General features: G+C 39.3%; 3 protein-coding genes across 5 annotated transcripts in view; 1 reads left to right on the forward strand and 2 right to left on the reverse strand.

Annotated features, from left to right (window-relative positions):
- Nucleotides 1-20,624, reverse strand: part of klhdc2 (kelch domain containing 2) — a 214,670-nt gene that overhangs the window by 22,682 nt on the left and 171,364 nt on the right. The gene's annotated exons all lie outside the window — the stretch shown is intronic.
- LOC141783359 (kelch domain-containing protein 1-like) lies at nucleotides 61-6,789 on the forward strand. Of its 2 annotated transcripts, none has more exons than XM_074660612.1 (14): nucleotides 61-187; nucleotides 509-625; nucleotides 2,523-2,608; nucleotides 2,874-2,991; nucleotides 3,210-3,322; nucleotides 4,062-4,149; nucleotides 4,454-4,537; nucleotides 4,672-4,752; nucleotides 4,896-4,954; nucleotides 5,081-5,190; nucleotides 5,286-5,358; nucleotides 5,448-5,532; nucleotides 5,998-6,050; nucleotides 6,401-6,789. In XM_074660612.1, the coding sequence occupies exons 2-14, from the start codon at nucleotides 518-520 to the stop codon at nucleotides 6,540-6,542; spliced, it is 1,200 nt and encodes a 399-aa protein (XP_074516713.1). In that variant the 5' UTR covers nucleotides 61-187; nucleotides 509-517; the 3' UTR covers nucleotides 6,543-6,789. The 2 variants fall into 2 exon arrangements, with proteins under 2 accessions (XP_074516713.1, XP_074516714.1); XM_074660613.1 differs by having other exon boundaries at nucleotides 2,538-2,608.
- LOC141783360 (uncharacterized) lies at nucleotides 6,886-10,703 on the reverse strand. Its single transcript, XM_074660614.1, has 3 exons — nucleotides 9,933-10,703; nucleotides 8,788-8,843; nucleotides 6,886-8,370 (listed from the first exon to the last, which is right to left on the reverse strand). Exons 1-3 carry the CDS (start codon nucleotides 10,395-10,397, stop codon nucleotides 8,268-8,270), a joined length of 624 nt encoding a protein of 207 aa, XP_074516715.1. The 5' UTR covers nucleotides 10,398-10,703; the 3' UTR covers nucleotides 6,886-8,267.

The following is a 20,624-nucleotide window of genomic DNA, read 5'->3' on the forward strand; positions in this document are numbered from 1 at the left end:
AACGAATTTAGGCAGAAAGCTTTTATTTTGAAAAGCAAAAATAAGAGCCCCGGAAGTAGTATTTTATTTCATAACTATGTTAACAGGGAGTGGATCGAGACGATTTTCTTTCTGTCTCTGCTGTGTTTTGGTGTTAACATGAGAAAAAAACTACACGACAACTAAAAGCTATAAGCTACTGCGACAGGTGAGTGTGTTTACAAATGTTATTATGGAGAAAACTGTTTAAAATATGTCTGTATTGTTGACACTGTCAGTTGTTTTACAAGGCTGTGTATCGTTTGCTCTCCGGTCATAATAGCTTCCAATTTAATACAACAGCCTATAATTTATTAACCTTTCTCATAAACAGATTAACATCATGATGGGCCTGTTTTGTGAGTCATTATGTTGCTTTTCTTACTGAACACTGCAGCTGATAATGAAACATAGGTGACATATTTTAGACTGATATTTCTCACAATTTGAGGCTCAATAGCACGTCTTGTCTTGTCTTTTCTATTTATAGCAACCAGTCATGGATTCTGCATTTGAGAGGCACTGCTCGGAGCTGGTGGCCCGGGAGAGGAGCGGACACACGGCTGTGGTGGAGGACAACCTGCTCTATGTGTGGGGCGGATACATGGTGAGCCACACTGACATTACCGAAACCAGCTGTTTACAGCCTGCTGAAGGCCAGTTTATGCTTCATATAGATGACAATATAAGGGAAATAAGTACATTTACTCAAGCAGTGTACTGGCTCTAACATGTACATTAGAGGTGGAAAAATTGTCTTTTTTTATTCCACTACATTTACCTGTTTTTTTTACTTTTCCAATCAAAGTTTGTGAAATATGATGAATGGTTACAGAAACAGCAACAACATTAAGATGCTGCTTACATGTTGGTGCATTATTAACAATACATCAATAATAATCCAGTAATGGCAATAATAATCCAGTAATGGCACATATATGACTTACTTTACACTTTACATCCTATAGACCACTTTATAGACTGTACATATGTACATATTACATTTATTTATTGACGGACTGTACACACAATTTTCACCCATTCACTCTGTATCTTTTATATCTCTATTATTGTTTTTATAATTTTTGTATACCTCTTTTTAAATTTGTTTTTATTGTATTTATTTGCACATATATAAAACTGCACAAAATCCAATCAATGAAAAAAAAACAAGAAATGTGTCAGGAGAGGTCAAGAAGCCACAGGCTTATACAAAGGATCTCCCCCCCAACTCCAGAAGAAAAGAAAACTATAAAAAAAAGGAAGAAGGATCTAAACTAACGTCATTTTATTTTTCCTTTTACCCTCCTTTATAGTTTTCCCAAATGAAATAGACCAAAAGAAATGGGTGTAAAGGGTTTCAGTCAAAATCAACAAATGAATAGAATAACAAAATAAAGCCTGCAGGTGCTAGGCTATCGTGAGGCAAACCAGATCCTTGCACAAATAGCACCTAAACGTCCTAGTGCAGGTAACCTAATTGAAGGGTATTTATTTTGTTTCCCCAACTATAGGATAGTCGACACCCTCAATAAGCAAAACACAAAAGAGCACAGAATCTCAAAAGGGCCTCAAACAGACCAGAGTTTCTGGCTTGGCTGATACTAGATGTTGCAGTTAGTAAAGGATGACCCTGGGTTTGCACTTCCCCCCTCTCTTAAGCCCTACAGAGAGGGCGTCGTCACACCTTGATTGGCCAAGAGGTGAATGCACCAAGCTGCTCTCAACTATCATTTAAAAGCCAGTCCCCACAACCTGCACAACAGGTAAACTGAGTAATGCTCCAATCACTAAGCAATTCAACCAAAAAAAAAACACCTGGGAAAAGGGAAACGACAGCAAGCACCAGAGAATGGGCGGCTGCCACATACTTTAAGTACATTCAGCAGATAATACTTCTTTTACTCAAACATTTTAAATAGAACTTTTGTCACAGTATTTTTTACAACGTGGTATTATTACTTTTACTTAAGTAAAAGACCTGACTACTTCCTCCCCCACCGTTTACGCAGTATCCTTACATACACACTAGGGGTGTTGCAATATACTGGTATTGACCATAACTGTGATATAAAAAAAAAAATGAAATATTAATCTCATGTTAATAATACACATATGACAATATTGTGTAAATAATTCAGTGCTTCTTAAGTCACACTTTTGTACAGTTTTGGTTACAGACTCTCTCTCCACACTCGTATTTTGAGTGTAATTCATTTGCCAAAAAACAGACAAAACACACAATAAACACAGTTAAAGATGGATTTGACTGATAATAATAATAACATTATTAATATTGTTATTCAGATTTTAAATAGATATCACAATAATATTGTTATTGGGAATTATTTTTGCCACGGTAATAAGTTAAATTTTTTACTTGCATGCTTTTGCATTGGACATAATTGTTTTCTTTCTATATTAATGATTTATTTCCATAGCAATGACAGACTCAAGACGTATTGCTGCTAAACTTATATTTCATAATTATAATCATAATAAAGTTGTGTTCTCTACAGTCAATTGCTGATGATGAAGTTTTCCTTCCCAATGATGAAATCTGGCTGTATGACTTAGAACGAGGTGTATGGTAAGAATATTAAGTATATTCCTAATATAGCTGTTTTTGGTCAAAACAAAGAAAAGTAATTCACGTTTTCCCATAATATTTACACATTATGTCTTAATTTCTCTCCTGCTTTCTCTGATTTTCATAGTTTTTTTTTACCCAGTCTAGTCATTGATAAGCACTTGCCTGAAGCTTTCTCCTGTCTAGTTGTTGTAGTAAAAATGTGTCATGACATAAGTGAATGTGAGTAGTTTATCCACATTATTTGTACTTTTTCTTTTTGAAGGGAAGTGTTTCACATGTCAGGAGAAGTCCCTCCCTCTATGTCTGGGACCTGCGGCTGCTCTCTGAATGGACACTTGTACATATTTGGAGGTTGTGATGACAACGGACAGACCAATCAAGTGAGGCTGATGCTCCATGACACCTGATTAATTCATACAAACTACTGTTTTTTAAATTTGTTTTTGTGTGGTTAAATAATAACTATAAACATCAAAGTATATGTAAAATCTCCTGTAGGGTGTCTGACACAATGACTCAATGTAAACACACCCAAAGGTCATATCTTAGACTGAGCAGAGTTGACATGAAGAAGTGATCAGTGTTTGACTTCAAACAGATCTATTGTGTCAACCTGACAAACGGTAAATACACATGGAGGAAGATCATGCATGAGATCGGTTCTGCTCCCTCACCTCGAGACAAACTGTCCTGTTGGGTTTACAATGAAAGGTAAGCACAATGAAAATGTGGATTTTAACTGACCGCCATTTCCAGCACTTTTTTACTGCATAATTCACTACGGGCAAGTTGTAACTACTGCTTCATTATTACTGGTCAAAACACACATTTAGAGGGTTGGACACACTCCATGTTTTTTGGTTGAATATTGATTGTTTTCCTTGTAGCTCAAACCGTTACATGAATAAAAAACATGGGAGCTTGAAAATTTCAGTGTGCGGAAGCCTCTCCTTTACCTCTGTTGCTGTTTTTGTCAGGGGTTGGATGTGCACACCATTGGGTTTATTTTGATATCATATATTCTACATTCAGTAAATTTATAAGACATAATCAATTTCTCATATTCTTCTCTTCTTTAATTTGTTCTTTTTCCATTTGAAGCTGCAATGACTAAAAATCCACATGGTATTTTGTAGGTTTTGAAGGGCACCTATTGTGCTTTTTTTCTCCCTTTCTTTTAGTGTTATATAGTTCGTAAAAGGTCTGCAAAGTTACTAAGCCCAAAGTCCACGTCAAAGGGAGTTACTTTCCCCCGCAGAAACACTGCTCCTGAACTGCCTGAAACGCCTTGCTTTAAGCCAAGCCTTTTCTTCAGTAACGTGGTGATGTCACCAAGTAACACATCTGCATAAGGGCGGGGCTGGAGGTTTACATCTGTTTAAGGGTATATGTCTAATGGTGAAATGGAAATAAGAGCTAATTGTGATCATCTGTGTTTAATGTTCTCCAGGATCATCTACTTTGGAGGATATGGCCACAAAGTGCTGAATAGTGTCGATAGCAGGAACAGAAGCTTCATTGTAGATGAAGCATCATGGGTAATGTTTTTTTATTGACTATAAATCTGTCACAGGTCTCCGTACACATTTGCTATCCCAACAGTGCAACTTAGACATTCAAGATATTTAAAAAAAATAATAATAAAATAAATATATATATATATCAATGACACATGTTTGATAATTTGGAGTTCTGTGTTGTTTTGTTACTTTTTCTTGTCATTTTTATGAGATTTTGCTCTAAAATGTGTCAGGTCAGACCAAGTATGGTACTGGTACTGACCAAGAATACAAATTTTTACATATAAATGAGAATAATTTTATGTTAAAAATGTATTTTCAGGTGGAAGATGTATTCTGGGGATGGAACAACGAGATTCATATATTTGACCCCACGCAAGCCAGTTGGAGTGAACCACAGACCCATGTGAGTCACTGCGATTCATGCATTTTAGATTTAAGAGATAATATATACAAGGGTAGTTTAGCAGTATTGGAAATCTGTTAAGACAATTTCAAAAATACTCAGATGAGTTTGACAGTGACAGTTTCTGTGTGCAGGGCCGTGCTCCAGCCCCCAGGGCCGCCCACGCCAGTGCCACAATCGGCTGTAGAGGATACGTTTGTGGAGGTAGAGTCATGGTGAGAGCCCTACGTGTTATTTCAGTTCTTCTCATATATTCATAACAACAAGAAGTCATCAGTAGCAGCAAGAAGATAAAAGCACAGAAACACAAATCAAAGTCTGCCATTATTAACTTGTGCTCCTTTTCTTTTAAATGCAGGAAACCAGGACGAGTGATATTCACTGCTTAGACTTTCAAACGTGGACGTGGTCAGAAATGTACGTATGACAAACTACAAGCGCTCCCAAATGACTTATATTTCAACATAGTCCTTAATATGTAAAGAAAACCTAAGCTTTTGGCTGGTTTGTCTTTAACAGCATTGTGCAAAATCTGTTTTGCAGAGTCCCGGTATCCAACACTCCAGTGGGCAGGTCGTGGCACACGCTCACAGCGGCATCAGACGGCACCTTGTTTCTATTTGGAGGTCTCAGTGTAGACTGCAAACCAATGAGTAAGAAAATGTACCCACTTCTTCACTTTTATTTTATTTTTTCCTTTCGTTATTTTAGGGTTCTTAGATTTATTTTCACTATTTTTCTCAATCAGGCGACGGGTGGGTGCTTGATGTTGAAACAAAGAAATGGAGAGAGGTTGAGCATCCCTTTAAGAATAAGCCAAGGTAGCAATTTATGAATATTACCAAATTGTTACAGAGTGTTACTGTAAATTGTGAGCAGATTTTAAATAGCATCTTTTCTCCTGTTCAAGGTTGTGGCACACGGCAAGTCCAGGCAAAGACTCTGATGTGATTGTGTTTGGTGGAAGTTGTGACTACATCCTGCTCGTTGACACCGTAAGTAGCACGGAGACCCTTTAGAAGCTGAATAAGAGACCCTAAATCATCACATGACGAACTAAATCCCTAACAGCCTCCCAAATTCACATTAGCACAGGGACAACTCTGAAACTATGTGGAGAGACCAGTAAAAACGTTCAAATCGACAGTTATTTAATTAACTCTCAACAGCTCTATGATAAAGATGTGTTCAGGTGCTGTTTAGTGTCCTTGTACTGAATGACACATCAGAGAAAACCTGCATGATTTCATTTTCCCCATAAATAACTTTTTTATATAATCAACAGTATACTGCACATACAGATCTACCCTGCAGTAGGTCCATGTATACCACAGTTGATACTTTAATCAAAACACTGAGCAAAAAGGAACATAGGATGCCCGTCTTTTAGAGAAAGTATGTTGTGCTGAATATATATATTAAAAAATGGACCTTTACAAACATTGCATATTTCTTTTCAGGGTCACTGCAACGATGCACTTGTTTTCCAGACGCAGCCATATCCTCTATTCAGGTAAGAATAGTCTATATTTTATAAATCCCAAATATGTCATTTTATATAAAAAAAACAACAACCACAGAAAGAAAATTATGTTATAGCAGAAATAGACCTTTACACAACAGACATTCTGACTTGCCAAACATAGTTAGTATTAATAACATTAATTAACGATGGATGAATTACATTTAGGTGTCTTAGCTCCACGGCCCTGATAATGTGCGTGCTAAAAATATCTGCTGTTAAAAAGGTCCTTTTTTTTAGACGTATCGTATCGTCTACTTTTCAAGGATTAAATTTATTTTGATTATGTAATCTTTTTCCCAAAATAGAAATGAGAAATGACAGACTCTTTCTTCTGACAGGATTTGTGAGGATTACATCGCAAAGACTGTAAGGAACTATGAGACGCTCAGAAATCAGCTTCCTCTCTTGCCGCCCAAACTCCTGACGGCAGTACAGAAGAGGATGTCTTTCTACAGGCCTTCAAAGAAGCAACAGCATTAGTTCAAAGAATGTCTTAATTGCCAAAAACAATGCAATATCATGCAATTTCTTATTCAAGTACTGTACTCCCTTCAGTGTGAACATCTCAGTCACACTGCAGGGTATAGTGATTTTATTTTTTAAATATATTGTGCAAAATATTTTGTTGTTTTATTGTTTTAGAGATGCACATTTTATTTTGTACAGTCTGCCTGCTGAAATACTCTAACAAACTGTTCCTGTGATGATTAAATGGCACATCAAACTGTTTTTGCCTGATGTGGATTATTAAACTAGACAGGTATTTGAAGTATTAGTCAACACACAACCTGATTCTCCCAGAAATTTCACGCATGATCATAAATACAGCAATAATCAATTTTTATTTGCAATATAAAACAAAATTACAAAACTCTTCCTCTACATTTCTGGTTGAAATCCACCCTTCGTTAGACAGTGACAAATGCAGTTTGTTGACACATGCAGTAGGGGTGTAACGATGCAGCGATCTGGATAGATATATCAATTCAATGATCAACGATCCAATATCATCGATGCAAATTGAAAATATTGACACATATCATCTTTAAGATATGCCTGTATTTTGAAATTCCCACTTTATATTTATTCTTTTTATTAAAAAAAAAAAGTAAAATAGATTGTTTTTCATTTAAATGTCTGGAAGAGCCCAGTAATAAAATCGTCAAATCATATTTTAGTTTTTTTTTCTGAGTTGAAATAAATGCCACAGATTGTGTCAATGGACATATGATATCGTTTTATCGATCGCAGCCCCCTGAATTGAATCAAATCAGAATTGTATTGTGGCACACTTTGTTATATCAATAAATATTGTATCATGTCTGAAGAATCAACATAATATCGTATCATGATGAAACTTGTGATTTACACCCCTAACATGCAGTATTCTCATCAATGGTGAAGTATGTGTTCATGCACTACTGTGTTCCACCACTAAGCGGCAGCAGCAGGCCTGTATGTGTGAATGTGCCTAAAACACAGCTGGGTCAAAGTGAGTCTGACTGAACGTCTCTGTTGCCACACATTCCTTCTTCATAAGGGTGGAAAAGTGCAGGAACTTGTGGTCAGGAAGGAAACCTTAAATCAACAGTCCCTGCTCATACCTTTGCAGGGCTGCCACTTATGAAAAACTATACACTGTGCTGCACGCACAAAATCTGCTGGTGGAAAATGTTATTTTTGCATATAGCACGGCCACAAGAATGTGCCTTAACTGCTAGATTTCAGTTTCAGCAACCAGAGGCATATGTGCTCTCTCCTTTACCTATTAACAGACAAGTTAAAGTAGAGTAAGTAATAGGTAACAAATAAGTAGTGCTCTGTGGGAGGCCGGCAGCGTTCAGGGGGGTGACAGTGACACCACTGCAGATAACAAACCGAGGAGGCTTCTGTCAGACTTGAACCTCCTGGCACCTGTTCAAGTTGGTGTTATAACTCTGCAATTACACTGCTTCATGTTGTTAAATAAGACTTGGGTAAATGCAAAGGCCTGGAGTGCAGCAGTTTAACACAAACAATGTTAAATTTATCCTGGAAATCCTGCTTAAATACAGTGAACGTATAGCCTTCCTTAGCGGCAGGAAATTGTCTAAAAGAAACCCTGTTTCCCTTTCTCTTTTTTAAAATTTCTTCTGCAAACTGCTGTAATGCCACGAGGCTGGCTGAAAAGGACAACAGCTTTGCTGCAGCACTCTCAGCTGGGGGTCAACTAAACTCTTTCTCAATAGTGTCCATCAGCTCTTCTTCTGATCCATCGTACAGGATGACCGGCATGGTGAGAGAGGAGCTATGGCAGCTGTCAAAAGTCCTGGAAAAAGTGGAAGAACATGTCAGCAACATGGTAATAAATACAGGAAATATAAGTATGTATTTTCATGTGTTATTGTCACATCTTTTTAATAAATCAACCCACAACAGCATCAAACAATCAACAGATGAATTTCCAATGTGATGCACTAAAGGGCCATCAAGGGTATGGAGGTATGGAATATATTCTACCTAGTTGAGATTCCGGTTTTCACACTCACCTCAAACAAAGCAGCAACAACAGACACTTGTTTGTTTCTGTCCTGCTTGCAGACATGTGACTAATCTGACCTGCCTTGAAAATAATGGGTTGGTATTTCGATCCCTCCCTTTAAGGTGAATTTGATCTGGCCCTGCTGGGCTTTTTACTACTGCAATGAGCTCACCAATCCATTATTTATTAGAGCTGTCTACTTACGATTGCTTTTCTGATGTGGGAACAGCTTCCAACAAAGCCCCTCCTGTCAAAAAGCCCTGAGACAGAGAGGAAATAAGGGATATCATGTGTTTTCATCTTAGCACTGAACAATTCTTCAGACTCATTACTTAAAAAGCATCCTGCTGTTATGATCTAAACTCGGAAAAAAAGTTTGGAAACTTGAGTTTGGTGGATTACTTCTCTGTTGTTACAATGCTAATTGGCATTGAATTTTACATCGTTGGAAAGCCTGTTTATTTACCTTCACAATGATGTCCAACTTGTAAGGATCATGCATTTGTGTTATGACCAGCACAGCTGATTATGTGGGTAGCACCCAAGAAAAATTTGCAAAAATGCTCTGCCAATGGTAAACATTGTATTCTCCTGTTGGTATTGACTCTTGTTTTGAGTTGTTTGGTGGATTGGATGATTGAACTCTCTATCAGTAACAAGGAACAAACAAGACATATTGGCAATTTTACACTTCATTCATTTGATACACTGTGCCAGGCAGTTGAGGCTCCTGACTGCACATTAAATGAATAAATTGTAAAATTGTATAAATTGTGTAAATATGTCTTGTTTGTTTTTTCCTTGGGTGCTACCCACATAATCAGCTGTGCTGCTCATAACACAAATGCATGATCCTTACAAGTTGGACATCATTGTGAAGGTATATAAACAGGCTTTCCAACGATGTAAAATACAATGCCAATTAGAATTGTAACAACAGAGAAATAATCCACCAAACACAAATTTCCAAACTTTTTTTTCAGAGTTTATAATAAACTGTTGAACAACAATCAGAGAAATCATGTGTTATCAGCAGCAACAGTGGCCACTTTTAAATCTAGACTCAAGACCAAACTGTTCTCAGACGCTTTTCTTAATTGATCAAATGCTGCACTTTACTGTCTTTTGATTGTTTTTTATTATCCTTTTAATTCTTTTCTTTTAACTTATACTTTTATATATATATTTTCGTTTTTATCTTATGCACTTTGTGATCTTTTATCTTGCTTTTATATATGTAAAGCACTTTGAATTGCCTTTGTGTATGAAATGTGCTTTATAAATAAACTTGCCTTGCCTTATCCAATAATAATAATGATCAAATAGTATAGAAATATAAAAGTCCTTACACTGTGCTGACTGGCAGGTGTGTGTTTAGTGAAAGCATCATTGCTCCTCTTGTTTACATCTCTTGATCCACCGTGAGAGCCACGTGGCTCCTCTGAGCTGCAGTCTTCGTCGTCCTCCTGACTAAAATGACACAGTCCGTATGTTTTGGATCTGACCACCGTCTTCTTGGGAGGATCTTTCTTCACGGAAGCTCTCCCTCGCTCCTCGTATTCCTGCAGAACCGTGTCCATGTCTCCATCGATGATGATGTCGTCGTCCTCTCTGGAGAAGTCGGAGTCGTGTCCCTCGCTGTGGCAGTCCGCCGGTTGCGCACGGGTACGCGCGTTGCGTAAAATCGCAGCGTGGATTTTGAGCGGCTTGAACGGACGGCTGTCTTCTTTGGGTGAAGCGGTTGTTTTGGTCACGTTCACCTCGCTGACACACGCAGGTGCAACCCTCTTCCCTCGGCTTGTACCGCTGCCCATGTCCCCTCCTGTCCTGTCTGGCTGCTTGCAAGATCTAAACGCAAAGTCCCATTTCCAAATTCCTCCAAGTGCTTCCAGAGTTGAACATTAACCAACAAAGATTCTTGGCAGCGCTTTTAAGGTCAGTTTTCAATTAAGTTTACGGCTGTAAGACAGATCTTTGGCTGATCTAAAAGCTCTAAAAGGCAAATTTTATTAGAAATGTTCCTCCAGGTTCACAGAGCTGCTGCTGCCTGTAAACTTTCCAGTAACTCCACATCAGGATGAGAAGCAGTGCATCAGTTACATAACACCAGTTTGGCTCAGGACCCCAGGGAGAAAACTCCTCCTTCTTATAGAGAGGGGAACACACACACACCCTCTTTATGTTTCCATTATTTGTACTGGACAAAAATAACTCCCACTTTTCCTTTAGGGAACATCTGCCTCTGCATGTCCAGTACAGAAGAGTCATGAAAGTCACTGAGCAAGTAAAGCAATATCTATTGAAAGTTTGCTATCCTAAGATACAATTTGACACCATAAGCTACTGGTCACACTAGAACAAGTAAGACTGATTGTACAACTTTAAATTGGCAAAGATGGCAAGGAGAAGAATGGTACATTACTTTTTTTTTTCTTTTTTTTTAACAAAAGTTACATATTGTCACTTTAAATGCAATTTTTCTTGGACACTTGGGGGGAGCGGAAACAAGCTTTGAACACAGCGTTGACATATCACATTTTAAGTTGGTATGAGAAACAGTTGCTTATCTACACATTCGGCAGTTACAGAGAAACATTAACCTTAATTTGGAGTCGTGTTTCTGGCAACCTGATGAATGTTAGTCAAATATTTACTTTCTTTAAGCTCTGTTAATATTGGTCTCTATGAACTCTTGAGGGAAATATCTGTCCCTTTAGCTGCTAAATGTTCCACTATGTTCACCAGCTAGTCCTTTACTGTGTCGGTCCAGCCTGATCTCACTCCCAAATAAAAAACGGTAAAGCACCTTGATACAACAAGGCGTCCTTCAGCGTCTGTATGAGACGTACCGGCTTTCAACTTACTCCAATCTAAACCTGTCCACGTCATTATTAGACGCTCATAGCAACAGATATAGTATTAAGAGCGAGAAGTCTGGTGACATGACACTATGCCACTGAGTCACATGACGTTACGTTCATAGCTTAAGTTACATTAAAGCATACTTATTCTAAGCCAAACCATGATGATTTTTCCTAACCCTAAGTGGTTTTGTTGTTCATTTTAGGTTGGTATGAGAAACAGTTGCTTATCTACACATCCGGCAGTTACAGAGCAACATTAACCTGAGTCGTGTTTCTGGCAACCTGATGAATGTTTTCGTATTTATCATAGAATTTAAACAATTTCTACGTTTAAATATTCAGCCATTCCCTGGATTGAGAAAGAGATTACATAAGGATTTAGACAGTATGTCTATGAAAAGGGCCAACAGGGGGCCAATTTGTTTGATTTATCTGTATCACATCAGCAACAATGACCAGCCTTTTGCCCCTCTGTGTTCAGCTAATAGATTTTATTGAGGCGAGTGAGGTCAGGAGTGAGTGAGTTCCTGTCGGCCCAGCCGGATCCAGGAGCCCCCCTCCCCCCACCCTCCAGCTCAGCAGCCCCTCCGCTGACTGATTAAGACTCGAGCCACAAGAGAAGAGAGGGGGCATTCCTTTCCGACAGCTTGGGCTTCCCAGAGATTCCTCAATAAGCTTTTGTTTGATCCACTTGCACATACAAAAGACGCAGCAGGAGCATCTCCCTGCCAGAGCTGTCCGACGAGAACCCAGAGTTCACCCCGAGTAAAGGAGTTGTTTGCTATCTTTCATTAAGTGTCTCTTTCTCTCTTGTGTGTGTGCACATATGTGTGTGTGCCAGACAGCTGTGCAACCTGTTCTCTCTGGAGGATGACCAAGTCAAAGACACCTGCCGCTTAAACAACTGGCATTTTCCAAACTGTGAATGTGAGAGAGAGAGGGAGGGAGGAGGTGGGGGGGAGACAAATCAGCCTGCAAGTCCCAGATGTCTCATCGAGGAAATTCCTGCTTTAGTTTTTGATTTTTTTTTAGAGAACATGCATTGTTCCTTCACTTAAATGTTACTGAAATAGGATGCTTAAGCTGAAAACATGTAAAGGTAGCCCTTTTGAAGACTACTCTCCGTAGCACTTTTAGTCTTCATGAAAGGCCCAGTGTGGCATCCTGATTATAACCTTTACAATGTGAATATCAATATTTAACCAATCTCAACATTTCAGTGATGTTTTTAAGATTATCTTTTCTTTATAAGACAGTTTTCTCAGAGATTGCCTTAAACTGGTTTCAGACTAAAGGAGTTTTGGGGTGATTTATCCCAGATTCATCCCTCCCGGCAATCGGAGGGGAAATCCGGTACAGGGGCTCGGTCGGCACCAATGCTCGGCCCAGATTATCTGTGAATGTGAGGGGTTTACAGATCCACTCTTGAACCTCCTGAACTGTTCGCAGTTGCTTCAGAACAAAACTGGAACATCCTCCTGATTGTGCAACTGCATAAATGCATACTATAGATTGTGCAATAACTGCATAAATGTGTACTATAGTTCTTGCCTCTCCAAAATCCCAATAAAATCTACTTTAGTGAAAGTAGAAGTCCTACTTTTAGGCTGTTATAAGAGTAAAAGTTCACAAACAAGCTTACTTTCCAACCCCTGCTTTTCATTGAGTCTTGTTTGTGTTTGTTTTTTTTCGACCCCCATTTCTGTTATGCTCTCAGTGTATCATTAAAAAGATCGGGCGGCCACATCTGGAAGAGAACTCAACAGCTTCCAGACGAGGGGGAGGATCTGCCGCAAGACCGAGGCCACAGCCCAGCTCGCTGCATAGCTGTGGCTTTTCTGACTTCTCCCAGTTTCAAACATATTCCTCCTCCTCCTCCCATGGACGGCGACATGGAAGACAAAAAGGGGATTCTGCGTGGTTTTGTGTAATCAAATCCTCCAAAACTGTGTGAATTGAGATGACTTTGGGACCGCGATTAGACAATGCGTAAGCTGCTTTTGCAACTGTAATGGACACAAATGCCTATTGTTCCCTCCCAACAGCAGGAAATTTTAATTATCATGACTCAACTGCTCCATTTGAAGGACAACAAATTACACTATTGTTGTCATGTTTGAGTCAAAGACACATTTCTGCCATATGTCTGGCGAAACCAAATCTCTGGAGAGTATTTAACAAGCCAGCTGCCTGCTGATAGGCATTCCAGTAAAACTGAGGTCTGGGCCTCTTACCCCGCCAGGTACACAAACATGAACATGACTGGGTCAAGAAGAACTACTCACCAACATAAACACACACCACATCCTGTAGTACTATTTTTCTGAGGGTCTACTGTTTACTAGCACATCATAAGGCTCCGGACCCAATAAAGATGTAAAACTTAGCAATAATTTCAGCCAAAATGTCCTCTCTCTTTACAGACATGTATGTCCTTTCTTACAAGAGACATTTCCTAATGAGGAAGACACCAAAGCTTCCTCCATCCATCGAGACACCGCACAGACGTAATCAAGTGAACAGATGAGCAAAGCTGAGACAGAGTCATATTGTACCTCTGACACCATGACATAAGGTTGTCAGGACAACCGTCAATGCAGCCAGGAAGAGTTCAACTGTAGTAAAAGAAGCGGGGGCAGCCCTGTTTAACTTTGAGCTATCCCTCTTAATCTGCTGGATCACTACATGTAAATTAAGGCTTTTTGCAGTCGTGTTGACGTTGAAAGTACGTCACAGAGATGAACTTTTGACCTCCGTCTGCAGGAGGTTTTTGCAGGAAACCTTTTCAGCGCTCACTGCAAACACATTTAGTCAACACATTCATAATGACGCACCCAGTGTAATTCTCATTGACCGCTTGCTGTAAGAGCTGTAAGAGGGATAAACATTTGTTCTGACTTCATGATTTTTTTGTTCATGCTGCCAAAGCAGCACATGGTGAGAGGAAGCTTATAACCAGCAGATGGAGCCAGTATTCAAGAAACCACACAGTATCTCCTCTGTTGATTCCCGCCAGTAAAGCGACTGAAGGGTCCTTGAAAAGGACAATAGTAGCTCGCACCGCATCTGCAAGGACAACTTTGCTCTCCAGGTTTAATATGGAAGGGAGGTTCTGCTAAACTCACTGGAGGCCTTTCAGTTTTAATTTAAAAAACTGAGCAATACTGTAAACAAAGAGCTCCTTGTACGAGGGTTCGTTTGAGCCAAAATATGCTGTATCGATATATTTTTTTTGTCAGTATTTGATACACTAATGTAAAAGAAACATTGTACAGTATGTTGAATTTTTTTTTTTACCATGACTTGGTCAAAGCAATGGACTAATTCATGAATACAATGACCTAATAGGAAGCATGCTGTAACCATTAAAAGCCACTGAGGACTGGCAATCAAGACAAGGAGGACAATGTGAAAATAGACACAAAAAACAAAGCACCATACACATTGAAGTGAGACTATAACTTTTGCTAAATGGCAGCAATTAGTGATGCGTGGGTCAACCCAGAACCCGCAGGTTGACCCGGGGATCGGGCGGGTTCGGGTGAGCTCACTAGAAGATATTGCGGTTTAGGGCGGGTGACAAATTGACAAAGCAGCGTTCAGAGTAAGTTATAAATAACTCACAAAAACAGTGCGTGTAATAGTTCACCTTCTCTTCCCTTCTCTCTGTCTCTCTCTCAATCACACACACACACACACACCAGCCGTGGTGGCGGCACGTAATATTAACACATTCTGTGACACCGCCACATAATGCACTGTCAAGAGGTCGTGGTAATTTCACAAATGTCTGTGAGATGACATTGCACACACACACACCGCGAGCCGTGGCGCTCGAGTGTGCTTGTCTTTGTCCTTGTCTCAGACCTCAGTCCTGACAATTGTGTTACATAATGCATAAAGTTGGCGGTTAATGGGTCGGGTCAGGTTCGGGTGGTTGATTAACGCATATTTTGACGGGTCGGATGGTGTTGATTGGCTCTCATAACCGGTCGAGTGGGTGCGGGTTATAAAAAACATTGACCTGCGCATCACTAGCAGCCATTATGGCTCGAAGTAATAATTACAGGAAAAAATGTAGTCTATAATGAGTCATAAAGTCACTGAGCAAGTAATCTAGTCTATTAGACATCAATATTTATCGAAAGTTTGCTATCCTAAGATAAAATTTGCCACCATAAGCTACTGGTTACACCAGAACAAGTAAGACTGATTGTACAACTTTTAATTGGTAAGGATGGCAAGGAGAAGAATGGTACATTCCTTGGTTTCACAACATTAACCGCCTGTTACAACGTCAACCGCCCCCATTTCACAACATTAACCATGTGCGAACCTTCAGCATCAAGATACTACGCAAAAGGACGCCATGGGAGCATCTGCCCAAGCTGCAAACTATGACGAGGGGGGATGAGATCACACTGGTCTGTCTGCTGTTTGGTGCTGAGCAGGTAGAGTACAGTGGGCTTTTCACTGAAAACAGCTGCCTGCTGTGCCTGAAAATGGCGTTATGAGAGCCGTGAGAGTGAACCAAAGCGGTAAAGTTGTGGGTTGGACAGCTAAAAGATGAACTCAAACTCACTATGAAGCTCTGTGAAACCAAGGGGAGCTGCAGATTCAGGTGATAATTATCTATAGGTTCATCACTAAGACGATACCTTTCATATTGTTTTCACATCGTCATTTGAAAAAATATTCATTATAGTAAAAGTATTTTTAGCACACATGTACATACATTGTAAATAAATGGTCTGAGCTTTTTTGATTGGATTTCCACTGACTTTCCCATGCTGCTGTGCTTGTTCTAACACCGTGTGCTGGAAGGTCTTCTCAGCCCAGTAGTCTGTGGTCACTACTGCAGTGACCCATTTTCTGTCAAAAGGCCATGTAATCAACAGAAAACAATTACTGCCTCTCTCAGGCCCTCAAAGCACTCAATACCAGCATCTGCTCACTTCCTAATTACCTACTATGTGAGAGGCTTCATTTGGAGAGGACCTCACAGCAATCAATCCTTGCATTATACGTGGCTTGTTTGTCAGCATCCTAATGTGTCAGATTGGAAGTGTCAGGTCTGTTCACTTCAATTACATTTGATTAACTTTACTTATGTGTCTTTTTTATATTTAATTTTCTTGCATTTATTGTTACTTTTTCCTGTGCTAACTTAATCCGCTGTAAACTTGTGACCTGAAAGTATATCCTGGTTTTACTCATTAGTCTCATTTCACCCATTTGCTCCCAGGCTACTGCTAACCTGGTTCTGCCTACACAACCAAGCGTTTTAAATGCCTCTCCTTTGTTTAGGGATGGTTTTTTAAAAAATTATTTTTCCCTAGCTATTCGGGATACCTCCTCTGGCAGACAGTGTGTCATGTCGATTAGAGCAAGTTGCAGTGAAGTATTGGCTCAGTCAAGTCCTGGCTCCGATGTTGACGTGGAAAGAATACACCAAGGTAAAACTGCATACAGCTGTTTCTCAGAAATCCCTCGTGTTCTCATTGGCTGCATTGTGTGTCTTTGTGCATTTGTGAGTTTGGAAAACCAAGCCTTTAAGGGTGGATGTGAAGAGTTAAAGTCTTAAAAAGTCTACACTCAGAAGAGAAATATACTTTGTATTTGTAATTTTTGCTTGTTTTTAGCAAAGCCAGCAACGTTGGTCTGTTGGTCCACCACTTTGGTCCAGACTGAAATATCTAAACACCTGTTGGATGGATTGCCATGAAGTTTTGTGCAGACATACATCCTACTGAGTATTTATTTAGAAAATGTTAGCATGCTAAAATGCTAAACTAAGATGATGAACAAAACATCAACATGTTTGCACTGTTATTGTGTGCATGACAAGTGCGTAATGTCTGCAAAAAAAGTTAAATCAAATCAAATCTCAACTGCATCAGAACATCAGAAAGTATTGGCCATTAAGCACCGCCCCGCTCTACATGAATGCCATGATCTTCTCACAGCTATCATACTGCATCACTAAGGGGAGAGCTGGTATGATAGTAACGCAGGAAGAAAGTTATATGTGGTGATTTTCTCCGAGCCCATACGAGTGATATGCCTAAATACGTCAGCACGTACACCACGCAACACATACTGTGAAATATCGCGTGGATATGTCATACTGTCACAGTGTTTTACCCGGAAAACGGTTTTGGATCATGTAAAGTAAAGTCACTCAAGCGGTCATTTTCATTGAATGACAAGTTATGTTTAATGTTTCATGAAGTTTGACACGTCAGTCAGTTGTCTGAATCTGAATCACTGTTATACTGTTACATTTTCTCTCTGTTTCATTCAATGACATTGAAAGTGAAATTTATATATTTTTTTAAAAGATAAAGGACATACTATTTGCAATCACATATTAACAAGGACATTGCCAGACATGTTTAACACAGTTCACATAAACAATTGAAGTTTATACGGCTGTATTACTTTCGTCCTGACTGACGGGGTCGAAAGTAACAATGCGCAACGTCCGTTCAAAGTCAAATCATACCAAAGTCATTCCAGGTTTGTACAAAACAAAAGCCCGGTATCACACATGTGAGTTGTTGATCATAACAAAAATGAATTTCTGTCTGTAACGATATCTTTTAAAATTATTTTTATCTGAAAAGTGTTGCTTTCGTACCGGCTCTCCCCTACCTGGTCACAAGCCCCACAATCGACTATAAAACCCACCATCTCTCTGTATAATCAGACAATAAAGATTATGGACAAAAACCAATGTGGTGGCAGCATTGTCACATCTTATTAATACCTAATTAATAATTGTAATTATTAGTACTACTACTACTACTACTACTACTAATAATAATAATTATTATTATATTATATTATTATAATTAATAATAATTATTATTATTAGGCAATAAATCATGGCTAAAAGAGAACCAACATTGTTATCACACCTAATACCCCTAGACACAACTGTATTTGTAACTTGTGTATGTTTTTATGGATGTATTTGTGGATGTATTTTCTTTTCTTTTGCTATTTTAACTCTTTTTTTTTAAAGGCCTCCAGTTGAAAAGTGTTTTAAATTAGTGTTTCGCTAAAATCACTTAACACAGTGCATCTACTCCTTGTATATTACAAGTCTAATGCTACTGTGATGTCCGTATTAAATAAAATAAACTAAACTCTTGTTTTTGCTGGGTGATAAGTTTGATTGGGCTGATGTCTGTATCTGCTGGTGCTCAAAGCAATTCAGCTGTCAGTAAACTCTCTTAGCACTGGAATAATAGAGTTGTGATAACACAACTTCATAAGCACATCTGTTTTGTTTTATCCTTCATGGCTACAGTAGACTTCTCCCAGTTGATAGCATGGCAAATTGAAATCAAAAGCAGGCTTTTCATTACTGTAAAAAAAATCTACAATCCTGACTGGCTAACGTTTAAAGAAAATAAAAAGCAAGCAATTCCACGAAATGTGGCCAAGTAAGAAGCTATGCTGCTAAGATCCGGTTTCCTCTGTGACAAAAACAGCTGCTGAACAGCTCCTCAAACAGTGTTTTGTCAGTGATTTCCTGTCCTTTCTCCTTTACTCTCTGTAAGAACAACACAGAGAATATGAAACTTGATCTGATTCCTTCCCTAGGTATTTCTGTTCCAAAAACATTTTGAAAGTAGAGGAAAAGTACGGAGGGACCAAAAGAGGAAGCAACACCAGTTTGATGCTGTCCATGGTGCTGACAGACCAATGATGGCACTGAACTGACAGCTGTACTAAAAACTTTACTATTTAATTGATTAAGTCCCGGGGGAATGTCAGGAATTTCGTGCAGACCCTCTAAAATCCCCAAGTCCTTTAAAATGTATGTGGATTACAATAACCTTATAGAATTAACACATTTGGAAACAAAATTGTTATTTTTAACTGATTTGTAATAAGAAAACCTTCACAGGTGGCTAAAAAATAAAATAACATCCACGTTTGGTTTTGCTGCAGAGTTGCCAAACAACAGAGCATGTGGAGGGTTGTAGAAAGTGTACTTTCCCCTACAAACACAAGTATGGATGCACTGCATGACATAGAGAAATGCAGCTCAGAGTTTACTGTGTGTGTGAATGCTTGTACCTGCCTGCCAGATATGGGAATAAGTATAGTGTGCAGTTGAAAAAAGTGCCATGCATGTGCACACCACACCCCCCCTCCATGTTATATAATGGGACTGTTGATGGCTGGCATCATTATCGGCCCTGTCTATGCCAGTCTAAAAATACGGTTCAGGACTCCAACAGTATGTGGCATTTATGTAACTGAAGAGAACAGGAGAGGGGTTTGGATCACAAGCTGTTTCTATGACAGTCCAGAGCCAATGTGACAGAGAGGGCGGCCGAAGAGGAAAGATCCAGACTCGAGTAAAAAGAGAGCAGGAGGGAGTTGTGTGTGTGTGGGGGGTTGACTGTTGAGGGAGTAGTGGCAGAGGTGCGGAGGAGGTGGAGGTGTCTCAGCTCCATTATCATGCACATTTTAGATATCCCTACAAGGGCCACCTGCAAAGACACCTTTACTCATCTGCAGCATATTTCTTCAAACTGTGGTTCATCATCTGCTAATGCAACAGTATGTTACACAAACAGCCTTCTGCCGTTTAATTTTACTAGCGCAGTGCCCGTTCAATACGGGTCGATTGCTTCTCGAGAACCGCTCATACAAACAACTTCACACTCTACACTGCGCTTCCTGAGCAATGCACCTGCCATGACATAGTTGCATCCCCTAGGAATGCTACAGTATACGCGTCATTCAGGTGCAAAAGCTCACACGAACATCGAGAGCGACGGAGAGCGAGCTGTACCCAGCATGCCGTACGGCGGCGTAATAGTTAATAAGGGTCCCCTCTCAATCCACTACACCAGTGGTTCCCAACCTTTTTCCTAAAAGACATATTTTATGGATATTTCATATTATATTCAATGCATAACAATAACAGTACAGAACAACTGATAAACTGTACAATTAACCCAAATAGTGAACGCAAGAACAGCATGAAGTTTGTGGATGAATTTTCAGCAAATGATTTCCTGTGAATACCGCATCAGTTTTTCCGTTTTTTATAGTTAGATATCATGTATGTAGCATCACACACATATTTAAGAGCCTTTTACAGGGATCTCATTTAAAACGACTCAACATGAATAAGTTGGTTGGAGACAGCTA

This window comes from Sebastes fasciatus, chromosome 15 (assembly GCF_043250625.1).
Source record: "Sebastes fasciatus isolate fSebFas1 chromosome 15, fSebFas1.pri, whole genome shotgun sequence".
Taxonomy (NCBI): Eukaryota; Metazoa; Chordata; class Actinopteri; order Perciformes; family Sebastidae; genus Sebastes; species Sebastes fasciatus.